Source organism: Notothenia rossii, assembly GCF_949606895.1.
Source record: "Notothenia rossii genome assembly, chromosome: 5".
Taxonomy (NCBI): domain Eukaryota; kingdom Metazoa; phylum Chordata; class Actinopteri; order Perciformes; family Nototheniidae; genus Notothenia; species Notothenia rossii.
This window is the reverse complement of record NC_136903.1, coordinates 76,091,901-76,108,051: the sequence shown is the minus strand read 5'-3', so window position 1 is coordinate 76,108,051 and position 16,151 is coordinate 76,091,901. Positions and strand designations below refer to the sequence as shown.

The 16,151-nt window shown below is 41.6% G+C and overlaps 1 protein-coding gene across 1 annotated transcript in view; it reads left to right on the top strand.

Moving 5' to 3' along the window:
* cacna2d2a (calcium channel, voltage-dependent, alpha 2/delta subunit 2a) overlaps positions 1-16,151 on the top strand; it is a 139,471-nt gene that overhangs the window by 61,944 nt on the left and 61,376 nt on the right. The window contains 1 exon segment of the mRNA XM_079682190.1: positions 4,450-4,509. Coding sequence (XP_079538316.1) covers positions 4,450-4,509 — 60 coding nt within the window.

Genomic DNA, 16,151 nt, shown 5'->3' with positions numbered 1-16,151 from the left:
GGCGCAGCGGCAAGGGTGCGAGGCGAAGTGAAAGTGAGTTTGTCTGTGATGTTTTAAAATTCTGGAGTGGAAAGTCCCTCCATCTGTTATTGTGGGACGGTTCTGACTCAGTGATTTCTATGATTGGCCTTAATCCCGGCCGAGTGGAGAAGACAGAATGAAGAGCTTAAAGCAGACTGCTCTCACTCTGACAGGCTCCACTGGCTGCTGCTGCTGCTGCTGCTGGGCTCAGTGGCTGGCTCTGTCTGCTGCCCCCTAATGGACCAGCCGCTGCATGACACTGCACCGCTCTGCACTACAACATCACACTGAGCAGCTCACAAGGCCGTGACACAGAAGAAGTGACATTTTGATTTACCTTACATTTGTAAGCAGTCATGAAAAACAGTAGATTTCCCTTATTTTTTTCATTTTCCTTGCAATGCGTGTGATGATTATGACTTATGTCTTCATAATTGGGCTGCAATCTGCAATTTTCTTTTTTTTAATTAATCGATTTAACCGTTTAAATGAAAATAATGTCAAAAAGAAATGTCTCTGTTTCTCAAAGTCAAGTCTTATCGTCAGTCAAAACCACAAGGGTATTTTGTATAATATAAAACAGAAAAGAAAGATAGCTTATCGTTTTTCTTTCTATATTTCTACAAAATGACTTAATTGATTGATTTCTGATTATCATAAAAATAAATCACTACGGGGAGTGGACTAATCATTGCGTCCCTTACCATAAAAGCAAACCTTCCCAGAGTATCATGTCTTTCAATGTCTTTAGGTTTGCATAACATTGCTGATGCTTCCTCCTGATACTTCATGCGTCAGTAGATACATTGAAGATGTAGCTTGTGGTGATGCTGCGTCTGGATTTTTAATTCAACAATGTGGGAAGGACCATTAAGAAAGCTGTTCTATATTTAGACATCTTTTTTCAGAGAGCTTAGTGGCTTACCATTATGATTGTCACTGTCCACAGCAGCCAATCATTGTAAAATGTACTAAGGGTCTTCCCTCGCTGCGTTAGTTTCTCTGAGGAGGTTAAGTGACCTTAGCAGAGTCATTTCACAGTCTTTTGGTCCCCAAGGTGACTTGAGCGTTACCAGAAGCCGAGCTGAGGGGGTCATCTGGAACATGTTGAGTACTTTGATTCAAAGCGGCAATCACATGTACAGAGCGTGTCGTGTTTTCTCAAGTGCCCTCCCACTCAAACACACACATTGTAGGGCTGTTTTGGAGAGTCTCTCCGGATCACACAGACAACAGTGTTGTGTGTCGAGTGCCCTTTAAGGTAGTGCTCAGTGGAAGGGCCTTACAGGCTGCAGCAATCACACAGGAGGCCCGGTGAAGAGTCGGTACTCGCCACAGCATGACGCTGTCCGTCCCTGGTGTGCAGTCATTCCCCTTGAAATAACATGACTTCAAATGATTAAAGGACTCCTTATTGGACAGAGCAAACAGAACAGTTATGAATATTAAAGATCCTAATCGCTGCATGCTGAACCTTTTCATTTGTTTTACTTTTTCCTTGTTCAGTGAGTTCACAGTCGAAGAGCACAGCTTTTAGAGACATCACAGAGCGGCTCAGCCTGCAGTTTGACTGTTTGTTCAATCACACCATCACCTGCACCATTATGTACGATGTTTGCATACACGGCAATCCATTGTGTGTTGTTTAAGGCTTGTGGAGTCACTTCACATGCCACTATCCATTACAGAGTTGTGTTTATGGTACTTGACCTTGCCTCAAGGCTTGATGACAAATGGTCATGCATGTGATGCATTTCTTGTCAAGGTTACAATGGCAATAACATAAGAGGGTTGTGCGCATGTTGTCAACTCTTGTGGTGTCTTTGTGCCCGTGTGCTGTAGTGTTATTTGCTGTGTTGTGTGGGCCTGTACTGAGCTTATCTGTGCTGTACTGTGCTGATCTCACTATGCTCATCCAGTGCTCTAAGCTGCTTGGGCTCCAGCCACCAGCATAGATGATATATCCCTGCCCCCCTCCTTCCCACATCTCTCACTCTGATTCATTGGCTGTTTGTGTTGCCCATCCATCTGGGCCAACACAGAGGAAGGAAAGACACATGAAGACACATGGCTGTTTTGGAGCAGGGGGGACTGCATTAAGCTGCTAGGGATGAGATAGCGTCCTAGAGAAATGGAAGAGGGGGAGAGGGAGGACAAATTCCAAGGGAGAGGCAGCTGGAGAACTGAAAAAAAGCTGCGTGGGCTACTCAGGGGGAGAGAAATGGATTTTCTAAAGGGACAAAGTAGAGATTCTTACTGAAAGATTAAAAAAAAAAAAAAGACTGAGCAAAGGGGATGAAAGGGTTTGCCAGAACAAAGATCATGACAGAGAGTTAAGTTATAAAACACTGCAAACAATAGCAAATTATTTTCATATTAATAAAGAAAACATTAATGCAACTGTTGTGACAAGGAGTCAAATCATATGGCTTTCATTTTCAGGCTAATCTCCGATTTGGAAATGCAGTGAGATTATTGTTCTGCTGCTCAGTGTTTATCCCGAATTGAATTTCTTTTTTTATTGTGGACACTTTCACCGAGAGATTTCCGTGCCGCCCTTGCTACTGAAGACTGACCCTCTCTTTCAAAAAGCCACATCATTGCTGTCCTTTCTAATGGACTCTTTGGTAATCATTTCAATGGGCTAATGAAATCCTCATTTCATTGTTTCAGTCGCCTATTGTTTCATTGGGAAATGAATGAAATGTTATCTTTGTTATTTATGTTCATGTTCAGGTGATTAAAAGCACAATTCAAAAGTATAAAGACACATAACACTCAATATGATCTAGATTTTCACAAATAAGCTTAGTGATATCATAATATATATAATATATTTTAATTTAATTAACAATAAACATTATTTTCCACTGACTGCCTAAACCGCAAGAGGCTGAGATTCTGTATTCTGTGCCTGGTGTGTGTGTTCAGAGGGGAGTCAGAATGATGTTCTGTGTGTCTGTGAGTGGGAGGGCCGGCTGAGATGAGGTGGGTGGGGCCTCTTAATAGAAATAGGACAGCTTTTACTATAATGAGAGTTTATATCTTGTGTGTTTTTGGTAGATAGAAAGCCTCCCTTGGTACGGGACTGGCTCCTTCACTGTGGCTCCACAAATGAATGAGCTCGTACTGTAGCAGGGGTCTAAATAGGGTTAGTAATTTCAGAGCCCTGGGACTTTACGGCTGATCACAATATTCTGGGACAGGAATAAGATCGCCCCCTAGAGGCCTGGAGAAACCTAGATACTGAAGAGCGAGAGGGAGGGAGTGAGACTCATCATATTTGCCACTTGAATGACTTTCTATATGAGAAGCCTATAGAGTAAGCTTCTTCAGAGATAAGCCTAAGCTACACCATGGTTAATGATGTTAGACTACTAAAGCACATTTTCAAGACAACCTTAGTTGGTAGAGGTGGTGTTTGATACAGGTCTGAGATGAGAATATTACATTTCTTATCGTTCATAAACACAAAATATCAATGTACCTTAAATTGAATATCTCTTCCTGTGATGAAATAGCCAACTCAAGAACATCATTTTATGTTTTTACAAAGTCACAGCAAGTATTGTGTTTGTTTTCTGTAGGTGGAGAACTTTGGTGCATACAGTATTTACAAAAAGGAAATGTGGGTATCATACTAAGGATCTGTAGAAGTGAACAGTGCACAAGAGCTAGAACTTTAAAACTGGGACATGTTTAGGCATATTTATCAGTTTATGCGATAAATATTCCATACAAGTCAGGATGTGAAGGTGCTCGAGTTGGAAAATAGTCAATCAGAACCTTGAACTACATACTGTATGAGTCACAGCAAACCAGACCTTCTGGCGAATGTCTGCCTCTTATCTACAAGCAGTAACAAAAGTCCTGATGGCTTGTTAGGGAGCAAACCAGGCAAAAATTCACACAGGTTAAAAAACTGACCTGCAAATATCAAAATAGATTTGGACTGATTGTAAAATATTGTTTTTACATTGTGTCTCCTACCCCTGTTAGTCCGACAAATACACATATTATCCTCCCAGAAATAAATAAAAACACTTTCAGTTCATGGGCTTTGATTCCCAGGTGTTTCAAGTGTTACATTCCCACATTTTCTTAGAGATACCAATGCTACCTTTGAAGAACCTCCAGGCCAGACACCATTTTAAAATACAATTCGCAGCTAAAACCATTTTACCTTTGTGTTGAGATTGTTCACCTAGTGGCAGTGCACAAGCAATTTTGGAACACTCCTTGTGGTGCTATACTCTGCTTGAACTGGTACTTTAAAGAACACTGCTGTTGGGTTTGTTGTTCATAAATCCTATGAATTATCCAGCTGTATAGCTTTTGTTTATCTGTTTCTCTTTCTCTTACAAAACACGCATTGATGTCCTACTGACTTCTGATACTAACACTGCTCCTTTATTTGTGTTTCTTTAGAAACTGACCAGGGAGGCCGAGCAGCTTCAGAAGGATCACGAATGGCAAGATGGTGTGACGGTAAAGTAGGACAACTGCTCCTCTCCCTCCTTCTCGGAGACCAATTTATTTTTCTCCCTTTCCTTTCCAGGCAAACTGGTTTTTACTTCCTTTCATCTGTTTTTCAATTTCCTCTCAATTGAGCTATTTCCTTCTATTTGCACTTGTTGATATTTTATGACAATGTAAACAGCATCACAGAGACAATGTGGTTATAAAACCTGCATTTAAACAAGAGTGAAAAACAATAACACACCGAAACACAGTCCTACATTTATACGCACGCTATGTTTACTTTTAGGGTTGTCTTCAGTATTATCTTAGAGACTCTCTGTTTAGTTTTACAGGCTACAGCAAGTTGAACATGGCATTATCTTGCTGCTGACCTTTAAAACACAAGAGAGCTGCTCTTGAATAAAAAAAAAAGAGAAGTAGTATCACTGTGTGTTTGAGCCTGCGTGCTCCACTGACTCTCACATTTGCAAACACTCAAATGCCCCACGAACATGCATGCATACTGATGCAAATGCACACATACACACTTATTGATAGCCTCACCTGACAGATACACATGCACAGTCCCTAGTGTCATATCCTCTGTCTCCAGGGAGACGAGCTCGCTGTCATGGTACAATTCCCACAAATGGATTTTTAACACTGGGCCTCCTGGGGGATATTTGAGAAAAGGCTTTAACTGATTTAAAACGAATGATTATGAGCCCTACTTCCCTGCAAAGTCCATTTTTATTCATGGTTGCTTACACTCTAGAGCTGTAGTCTTGGGGTGGCTGGGCGGCGCCCCCTCCTTCCCTCGCTGATGCTCTGAGGGATGGAGCTGCAGTGCGGCTGTCCCTTCATCTTAGGCCTGAGGAGGGGTGACACCTGCCTCTCCCTGACCGGCTCAGATGAACCTCGATCGGATGTGTAGCCGTGCAGGAAGTGGAGCGGGGGTCACAGTGACCACACACAGCACACCTGTTCATAAGCAGCTGCATCCAATATGGCATCAATACCGCCTCAAGTGGAAAAACCAGCGCTTTAATCCAACCACCACATCAAAACTCCTGTCTGCCTCTGTTTTTCTTTTCTAGTTCCTTTCTCTCTTCCTGTCTCATACCCTCCATTATCCTCTGCAACCCCCATCTTATTCATATACCTCTACTGTTATCTCTACGCGTTTTTAATCAGGCATGAAAACAGTTGGAATATATCATATTGTGGCAAATACTGCAAAATAATTCTAATGGTGCGCCTCCATTAATAATGGTTTGGAGCTGATTTCATTTGCCTTTTATAATTAGGCCAGGTAATGAATCTCAGCAGGGGCAACTGTGAAAGCATTACAAAAAAATCAAAAAAAAGAGGTGGAGTGGGGGAGGGGGGAGTGGGAGTGGGAGAAGAAGAAGAAGATATGCTTCATACTTGCAGTGATATTTCTCCTGTTTGTAGATGTTGTGCTTTCCTAATTTCTCTTTTAGGTGAACACTCTGCTGACTGACACTCTAATTAGATTAGGGCTGCATGCTCTTTGGGCATATTAGGAGAAATGTGTTGCATTTTAAACTAGCGGGTGGAGCAGTCTGTCAAATGAAGAGAAAAGGTGTTTATGCATGAGCGACAGAGCGTTTTGATAGCATTGTGAGTGTGTGTGTGTGTGTGTGTGTGTGTGTGTGTGTGTGTGTGTGTGTGTGGGTGTGTGTGTGTGTGTTGGAAAAGCGTAATTTGGTTTATTTGCATGTGTTTATTAATGCCAGGTTCTGTACCTGGCCCAGCCCATCTGCTCGCCTCGCGCCAAAACGGTGACATCATACTGTAGAAACTCAATGATATGCCTGTTCCTCATAGCGTCTGTCATCACAGCTGTTACCGTAGCAATGAGACGACCTCACTTTTCTTCTCTCACTCTCTCACACACTCACACACACATTTAAGCTTTTTTTGGTCTAACTACAGAGCCAGTTTTTGACCATCCCGACCGCTGGACATTATGGATGTCAAAATGTTGATCGTAACAACTGTTGTGATGGTCGTTCAGGGTTTTAAATCCATTGGAAGGAAATGGTGTGTGAAATAGACATTAAAGTGTTGGATTGTCGCTGGTTTCTCAAGGTCAAGTGCCCATCCCTCTGTGGCACTCCGTGACTATTGTGTTGGCAACAAAGTCATCCCAAGGTGACACAGTCACTTCAGCTATGCTCTGCAATTCTCATTGGGAGGGAACAAACACAGCAATACAAACACATTAACGTATTGAGCTGGTCAAAACAACACAAATAATAAACAAATCAATTTGTTGGTTTTCAGCTGAAAATTGGATTAAATGATTGTGTTGATGTCCATCTGAAGATTGAATGCACTCATGCATGATCTCTTACACTCTAGGTCTTATTAAGGAGCAATGCATATTTGTGGATAGTAGGCAGATGCCAGAATGTGGCAATTATTGTAAAGGTTATACATATTTAATTGAGTTTTATTTGACCATAGCACATGAATAAAAACAATTGTATTCACCCAAGGCCTTAAAGACCGATAACCTATTAACTTGGACAGTAGGCCTGCTGAAATAGTTCAGAGTCAAGACTTGAAACAGTACGTGTAATACAAATGATAAAACTGGTCTTGCAAATATTTTACTTCCCTCGTTGAATAAAACCTACAAACCAACTACGTGGCCATACATAGGCTGAGCACTGCAGTTAAAGTTTTGTTAATGTTTGGCAATCAAATTGTCACATAAGTTTGTAGATATCACTTTTGTTTAAGTATATTAATCATTAATGTTGGTGCACAATGATGACGAGGCTTACTAAATACGCCCGGTTTGGAGGAAGAGACAGTGTGGGAAAAATACACTTAGGCCTCTGCACCATACAGACACCAGTGAGTATGCTGGAACCAACTTATGGCTATGAGCATTTCATATATGATGGGACATTTGCATTTTGACCAGCTAAGATTGGATTTTGATTTATCTTCAATAAATGCCTTTGAAAGTCATGTAGGCATTGTTGTTATCTTCAAAAGGAATGAATTCAGCTATTATAAGATAACACGGCTTCTTTACATCTGGTCATTAATTAATTCGGACCAGCAAAGATATGTTAAGAGATATCTTGTCCCGACTGATCACGTTTTGATAGTGACTCCATTATGCATTTGTATATATCTTGATTGTCTCTTTAGTTTTTCAAATGAGACGTATTTCAATTTTCTGTGCAAACATAGGAAAAGGAGCACAAACGATTTGCTAGTAATTAGATAATTATACAGTGTTCAACAATTATATTACAGTCATCGCAGGTTCAGTATAAACATGTCATACGTTTCATCTCACCCTTCAACACACTATTCTTCCAAACTAAACTGGGGAGGTAAACACATGGTGTCTTTTTGAGTTAAAAGTTTCAAACTGAAGTTATAGTCAAACCAAGGTGGTTCCCAACCACCTTGGGGGGGGCGCCAGGTCTCAGATGATTTGAGGCCAAATATCATATTTACCTTAATTTTCGGACTATAAGGCGCACCTGAATATAAGCCGCAGCAGCGGCATACCACTCTCGGTTCCACTTTTACTTTTGCGCGCTACCTGTCTCACTCTTTTCCGGCCTCGAGCTTTTCCTGCTGGAACCCGCCGCTTAAAGGTGGGGGTCCGCGGACCGGCCATAGAGCCCATAGAGTTAAAGGTGGTGGCCGTTAGCTGTAAAAATCCATAGATTAGCCGCACCGTTATATAAGCCGCAGCGTCGAAAAATAGGGAAAAAAGGCGCGGCTTATAGTCCGAAAATTACGGTAGTCTTTTTATTTTTTTTATTTTTTTTACATATAATTGTAACGCAATACATGATTGTCACTAAAAGCCTTGTCTCTATATTACAATAAAATATAAAAAATAATTGATTAATTTGAATAAAAATTCAAGTTAGTAACTATTATTAGCATAAAAAGACAGAAATGTATAATTCTTTATTTAATATAAATGTTTCTTCTGCCCGTAAAGGGTCCAAACCAGGCTTTTCTGGATAAGCGCATTTTTAAAACATAGTCATTGTCCATGCCGGTTTCAGTTGGATTATTTGTCACAGTTGCTCCGATCAGATCGGTCTCCTCCATTTTGTAGATTATTTACGATGTATGAATCCACATAAACACATCGGCAAAATCCGGCTTATTTTGAGCATGTGTTTTAAACAGTTTAATTCCTTTCTGAATTGTTTTCACTTGCGCCGTCCTTTAATTTCTTCACACAGCGGGAATCCAAATGAATGAATCCTGAGTCCAATAACCATCAAAGTCACTCCAATAGTGCTCCTTAATTACGCTTTCATCCTCCTTTAACAAAATACTTCACATTCATCCAGTTTGTGACTGCAGTTGTAGCATTTTTTAGACTTTTAAACTTGAATTACCATCCCCCCCCCCCCCTTGTTTGTGTGTGGGGGGCGCAACTTCCAACAGGAGCCATTTGGGGGGGCTCTTGGGAAAAAAGGTTGGGAACCCCTGAACCAGACGATGCAGCTCATTATAAATAAATAACATAAAACTGTCTGTGATCAGCCTTATTTTCAAACTAACTAACAGACATATAGATCCATTCATCTCATCGTATACCGTCTACAGATGATGAACATTGTTGCTTAGCTGATGGAGGGTTGACACGAGGTGCAACACGTTGGAACAGAGACACGAGATTGGATGAAAGAAAGGACAGAGATTGTGGAGATTGGAGGAAGACATGTACTTTCCATCAGATTGTGATGTGGCAGCTGCTGTACGTTTGAAATGCATTAGTGCTAATAGCGGTGCCATTAGGGGAGAGAGAGGCACTCTGTTGATGGGTTGCCATGATGAAACCAGGAAGAGGGGGTGACAAAGAGAGGCAGAGAGAGGTGTAAGTGAGAAAGCAAGCAAGTGAGGGAAGAAGGTATAAGAGACGCAGAAAACGGGAAACAGAGATGGAGCCATCTTCCAGGCCATTTACTGCAATCATCACTCTCTAATCAATCAAGCCTTTCATCATAGGACAACACAGTCTCTCCTTTTCTTTCTCTTCACCCTCTGCCTCTCTCTCTCTCTCTCTCTTCATCACCACTCAGCCACCCACTCTCATACATAACACAATGATATTCATGTGACCTCTTTCTTGCTCTTCACACATGTATGTTCATTGGTACCTTTGTAATGCATACAAATAATATTCATAAATAGCCTACAGTGTTCCCCTTACCGATGCTAAAAGCCTTAGCGTTTCTCGATCGTCTTTTGACAATTCTTTAAATTAGATACTTTAAATTATTTTGTGTGGATCAATGTTGGCTACTGTAAGCCAGCATTTTATCTACATTGAATGCCCTGCCAAAAGGTCCCCTAAGAGGCGTAACACTGTCTTAAGTGCTAGGGGCCCTGGCTACAGTTGCAAGGGTTTGTTCACTTGACCAAGTTCGGCTCCTTTCATAATGCTTCTATTTGAGATAATTGGCCCTTCAGAGGAAATGAGTGAGAATCATTGTGGCGACTCTCAACCCAGCCCTCGAAGCTACCAGCTCCATTAGCCACAGAATACATTAGTCTTATGAGGGCTGCATTTGACAGATTCAAATTCAGATTCTGGTAAAATACTCAGAAAATTAAGAGAGACGCCTCATTCTGGTTTTTGTTTCATCTCACTGCACTCAACATTTACATTTTTTATGTAATTTTTTCCCTCTCTTTTTTCTAATGGAAATGTTGCCAAAACCCTGTTTTCATCTCTCACCGGATTAGCTAAAACAGACTGCAATTAACCATTAGTCCAAGCGCATGCATTTGAGTATTTAATAGCACATATTCTCGTGCAGAATTGTGGAATTTATTTCTATCCCTTCGGCCATTTGTTGAGTCAAACAGGATGGTGGTGTTTTATTTGCAAGTTAATTTATATATATTGGGAATTACATAGTTTTTTTGTATACACTGACCATCATGTTGTTCTCATTTTGCCTGTTCAGTTTTCCTGAATTGTATATTGGTCCCTTATTTTTAAACCCAGGTGCAGACCTTCTGAAGCACAAGTACAAAATAAAATGTGTCAGCACCACAACAACCAAAACGATATCTGTAGCGGAGGCCCGAGAGGGGGAGGTTAGAATATGGCCATGTGTGAGCCTTTTTTTAAATGCACAGTGCTTATTTCAAACACTGATAAGCATAGCCACACTGCATTATAACAAATAAACTGCATCAATTTTCATTGTGAGCATTTTTTTTTCTTACGACAGCGCTGAGACAGTGCTTGCAGCCTGCCGAGCACGTAATGGAACTCATAAACATTGTTATCACTGAATCCTGAGCCACCGAGCAGACTTCCATCTGCTCGCCACTGGATGGGGAGAAGTGAGGGGGGGCTGCCATGTGCATAGAAATTCCTGCACAGTTTACAATAGAGCCGAGTCTTCTCCCTATCAAATGTATCTGATGGCGTGGCTGCCTCACTAGAAACTGCACCAAGCTTTACTTATACTCAATACTGAGATGCATCTGCCATGGGTGCTAACACAAAACAAGAGAACAACTTGGAAGTGTGTGTCCTTGTAGATCAGACCACATTTGATCAATTTGTCAATTATAATAATGTTGATACAGACTTCACTTTAAACTCCCATTTTGACTGAAGCTTCTCCTTCTTCCTGATCTCTCTCCTCTCCTCGTGCCTCCCCTCTCTTTCCATCAGCTTGCTGCTCGGCTCACAGCTTTGATCAGGCTTTCGGTTGCTGTGGTGACCCAACAGTTTTGTAATTTCAGCTTCTTGATTGCAGCCCACTGTAATTTGCTTAAGTGGTGCTCTCCAAGGTAGAAATGTCCTTTTCTCAATCTTTTGCCCTTCCCTTCTCCAGCTCTTTTCGTTTTTTTCCACCACCACTTTGTGGCCTTTCTTTTCTTTCTCGCTCGCTCACCCCTAATGTTCGTCTGCTGCTTCAAGAGAGACCTCTTGAAATCTCATGCTGTTTTACACTCAAGCTGGAGGACTTTGGCAAAGTTTATATTCTCTTCCTGAATGGAAGAAGCCTTGAAGTGCAAGAACAAGTAATGAGAAACGTGAAGATAGAATAATGCAGAGAAGGAGAGAAGTTCAGGGGTCTCAGTCAGTCGCAGTTTGGCCGGCTGTCGCGCTAGTAAGGGTTGAGAGAGTACCCAATTTTAAATCCCAGCGATCGATCTCCGTGCCTCACAGGAGATGGGAATCAATAGTCAGAGAAATCCAGCAAGCCTCGATTTTCCCCTTTTCAACACATGGCCAACATCCATGAAATGTTATTTTGTAGGACCCTTCTGGTAAGAGAGAAGAACAAAAAAGGTATTTCTTTATTTGTTTATAGTTTCTCTTTTTTAATGTAGACATTGACAGTAAATCACACTTAGAGCTTAAAAATTTATCTATTAAGTCATACTTAAATACAAATTCTACATCAAACATTTGTTTTAGCCATGCCTTTTATTAGAGTTGACAGTAGATATGAGTGAGATGTAAAATACAAAAGTTTGACCCATGAATTTAGTCCCAATTAAAAAAGATGTCTGTAGAAAATATTCCCTCTATATCGTATGTCAAAGACTTGTTCCAGTGTACCAAGTTGTAGGAAAGGGGTGCGTCTGAGCAGGCAGGGTGTCATTTTGTGAGTGCTATCAGCCTGTATTGCGGTGACAGGCTGGTTTTGCTGTAGCAGAGGGCAGATGCCAGCTCTGGTTATGATATTTGTGTATTCTACCCCTGCTGTCCTTGGTGTCTGTCTGCAGATATCTTAAGGCAGGCTTCCCTTTGTCATTTGAATGTTGGAATCATTGTGAGAGACAGCAAGGCATCTGATGGAAATGATTACGGGGTCGAAAATAACAGGTTTCCTTTGGTCGCCGCTGATTGTTGATTGGCCACTCTCAGTCAGCCTGTAGATGGGGTAGGTGACTTAGCAGGACTCTACAGTATGGGTTGGAAGTGGGAAATGGCTGGAAAGCACCAGTGAAATGGAAATCTGTATTCAGACCTCTTGGAGAAATGGAACCTGGAACCATTTCACACAGATAAATGGAGCTCTAGTGTCATACCAAGCTGCAGTGTGATTGGACGGGGGACATCCTGACGGAGAACCAGTATGCTTGTGATTGGTTACCCCGGCTACAGATGCCGTTAAAATGCTTCACTTGGATAATTGTATTTGCTTTATCAAATCCCTCTGGAATCCAATGATAGCGTATATATATTGCCATGTCCTGTTTATCTTACTTGTCTTTATTGGGTGTTAAAGCACCTGCTTCCCCTCTGACAATCAGATTGGGGGCATGTTTGGGAGGTGTTGGCATGCGTGTGTCATTTTGGATAGGCTTTTTATCTGGCACTGTGTCCATGCAGTGTGGTGATGCTATCAGTATTAAAACCTGCTCCTCAATGGAGCCCTGTCAGCCAACAATGGAGAGCAGCATTACCCAGAGTGCAGCAGGACAAAGCCTTCTCTCGGTATCGCAGGATTGTAATATTCACAGACTGCTTTAACTGCATTTACCAAGGGGAAGTGTCAGGCTCTGAAAGAAAGAGACGGCACAGCAGGGATGGGGTGAATGAGAGAAACAAAAAAGAGGGAATGAAAAAGAGAGGAGAAAGAATAGGATTATTTGACCTGCACGATGTTTACAAAGAGAGATCTTTGGACCAGAAATTGCAGATTCATGGGTGAAATTGGGGGCATGAAATGAAGCCATGGTATTATTAACCTTAATATTTTTGTAATTATGTGTTCTTAATTTCACAATAATCACAAATTCTCTCTTTCACAATTGTTCTCGCTCTGTCTCTTCTCCCTCACTATCTGTTGGGTTGCCGCCCATCTTTGTGAGGGTCTTTGAAGAGAGCGCCCGGTTAGAGGAGGCACGGCACTCTGCCCGAACAGGAGCAAGACATTGATGAGATGTGCATGGAGAATGTCATTCACTTTGCTGAATTTGCACTGTGTATTGGAGCTTTAATCTGGGGGCACATTTGTTTATTGGCATACAAATGAACATCTGCATGGAGCTATGCTTGGACGCCATGGTCTCAGCAGCTCCCTAATCGCTTAAAAGCCTGGAGATGCAGAGCATGCCAATGAAAGAACGAGAGAGGAGGAAGAAGAGAGAGAGAGGGAGGCAGCCGCGCCCAAGGCCTCCGTCATGCACTCCTTTATCTGAGTTTCACTGTAGCTCAATAGCTCTCCCCCTCGCTCTGTCTTCCAGGCCAACAGTTTAATTTCCAGTTTGCTGGTTGACTCTGTATTGACTTGACATTATAAAGAGGCATTTTGGTAACCTTCAGTGGTTAAGACTGTGACAACAGGCAATTCTTCAGACCAGACACCTCAAGCCAGCCAGCGATCATTCAATGTGATGATTTATCACATTATATCATATATTGCAATATCATGGCACATAAATAAGTTGTGATGATTGATAGTAACAACTAGGGATGGGAATTTGAAAGCAAATGTATATTCGAATATTCAACCCCCAAAAAAACGGTTAACCGATTAACCAAAATGTACATATCCTATACAAAAAAAAATATTTGGGAAAATAAATGAACACATGTTCAAATAAGTAGCAGCTATTCAATACTCATTCTTGTTTAAGAATATGAGCATGTCTACATACTCAGGGGAGAGGCGGACGCAGAGACGTTTCACAATCAGGCCAGCTGTAGAGAAGACCCTCTCAGCTGGAATTTGGGCATAAGATGAGGTTTGAGTCTGCGTGATTTGCGTGTAGGGAGGGGCAGCAGCCATATCATTAGCTAGAACTAGCTAGATCTGATGGATTTGGACATAAACACGAATGAAGTATAACCGGACGCGAGAGAGAGAGATCAGCACCTGCAGCTCTGCCCGCTGTGAGGGACCGGTGAGCGGAGCAAAACACACCTTTAGACCCAACACACTTAGCTATGGCACTGTCGTATACATTGAATTATTCCATTTGATCATATGTAATCAACTTAGGCACCCCTCCCAAAAAAGAAAATGACAATAAAAATATTCATAACTCATATTCTCATATTCGAATACCTGAATAATTTTGAATATTCGATGAATCGTTCCCATCCCTAGTAACAAGCACATAATAACTCAAATGTACAAGTGACAATGTGAAATATGATTTTGAGATTTGTTTCTCTATATTTAGCTTGAAACAATTTTTGCAATAAAGTTAGAGATTTAATAAAATATTATTTTTCAATAGATCATTTGTTCCAATCTTTTCAATCCTTTATTTAAATGTATTTGAATAACCAATGAACCGCACCCAGTAAAGGATAGGCTTTGACATCATTTGACTCAAAAAGCCTCCACCAAAGAACAGGAATTCCTATTTTATTCACAGACCCTGATTCAAGATCAAACTTGGTAAGGGGCTTTCAGATCTTTGACACATGTATGCATGTCTATGATTGATTAACCTCTGTTTCAAAATCATATTTCACAACCTCACGTTGGAACAGCAAACCTATGGGTCAAAGAAACTAAAGGAAATGAGCTGAACTCATTTGTTTCTGATGGCGTATTGTGATTTCATTTTGATGGCTCCCCCTTTAGTATGAACGCCCTTGTGTATTTCCTTTACATTTCATGTATCCTGGTTAAATTGGATGTCAATCATTTCTTACTTAGCATAGATAAATTATAGGTGGACTCGTGTATTCGCTGGAGTCAAAAGTGTACGAGTATGTGCTTAGCCGGGGGGATTGCCTTCCCCCCTCTCACTGGAGAGGTCTCACCAGCTAATACGGTCCGAGGTTTATCTACTTCCAATGTCTTGAGTTTCATACCGTTTGACATGAAGAGATGGGATATAGGGATGCTGCGGAAATAAAAGGACAGAGGGGGAAATGGGTAAAGACAGGGGAAAGATTGGAGTGGGTGAGATAATAGGAGTTATATCTTCATAGTGGTTTTCAAACTTCATGTAAGCAGTTCTTCTCTGCAACCAAAATCACCTCGTTTGGTTTTCTCTCTTTTTTTCTGGTGTTTGCATAGTGTGTGTGTGTGTGTGTGTGTGTGTGTGTGTGTGTGTGTGTGTGTGTGTGTGTGTGTGTGTGTGTGTGTGTGTGTGTGTGTGTGTGTGTGTGTGTGTGTGTGTGTGTGTGTGTGTGTGTGTGTGTGTGTGTGTGTGTGTGTGTGTGTGTGTGTGTGTGTGTGTGTGTGTGTGTGTGTGTGTGTGTGTGTGTGTGCACGCCTTATGGGCTGATGTGCGTGGGTTAATGAAGAGCAGTAAATGAAATCCTTCATTGTGTTTGATATAATGTCAGCTTCCATTAGGGAAACTGGTGCTACGAATTATTGCTAGACAATCGAGGCCAGGAGAGAGGTGCTGTGTTTGTGTGTGTGTGAAAGACGCTGTGTGTGCGTTTCTTCATGCTTGTGTGCACACCCCAGGGCACGGCGGAGGCACAGAGTGTGTTCTGTAATTATAAAATCATTAGCAGGTGTCCAGAGGAGATATGAATATGACTGTAATCTGTCCCCACCCATGATGGAGCGCTTGTCTCTTGCTCAAATGTCAGTGTGTCTCCGGCAGCCCATAGAGAGAGCTCTCAGATTCAAATTCAAAAGGTTTAGTCCCGGCGACCACACTCCGTCATTACAGGTACCCCGACATGTGACAGC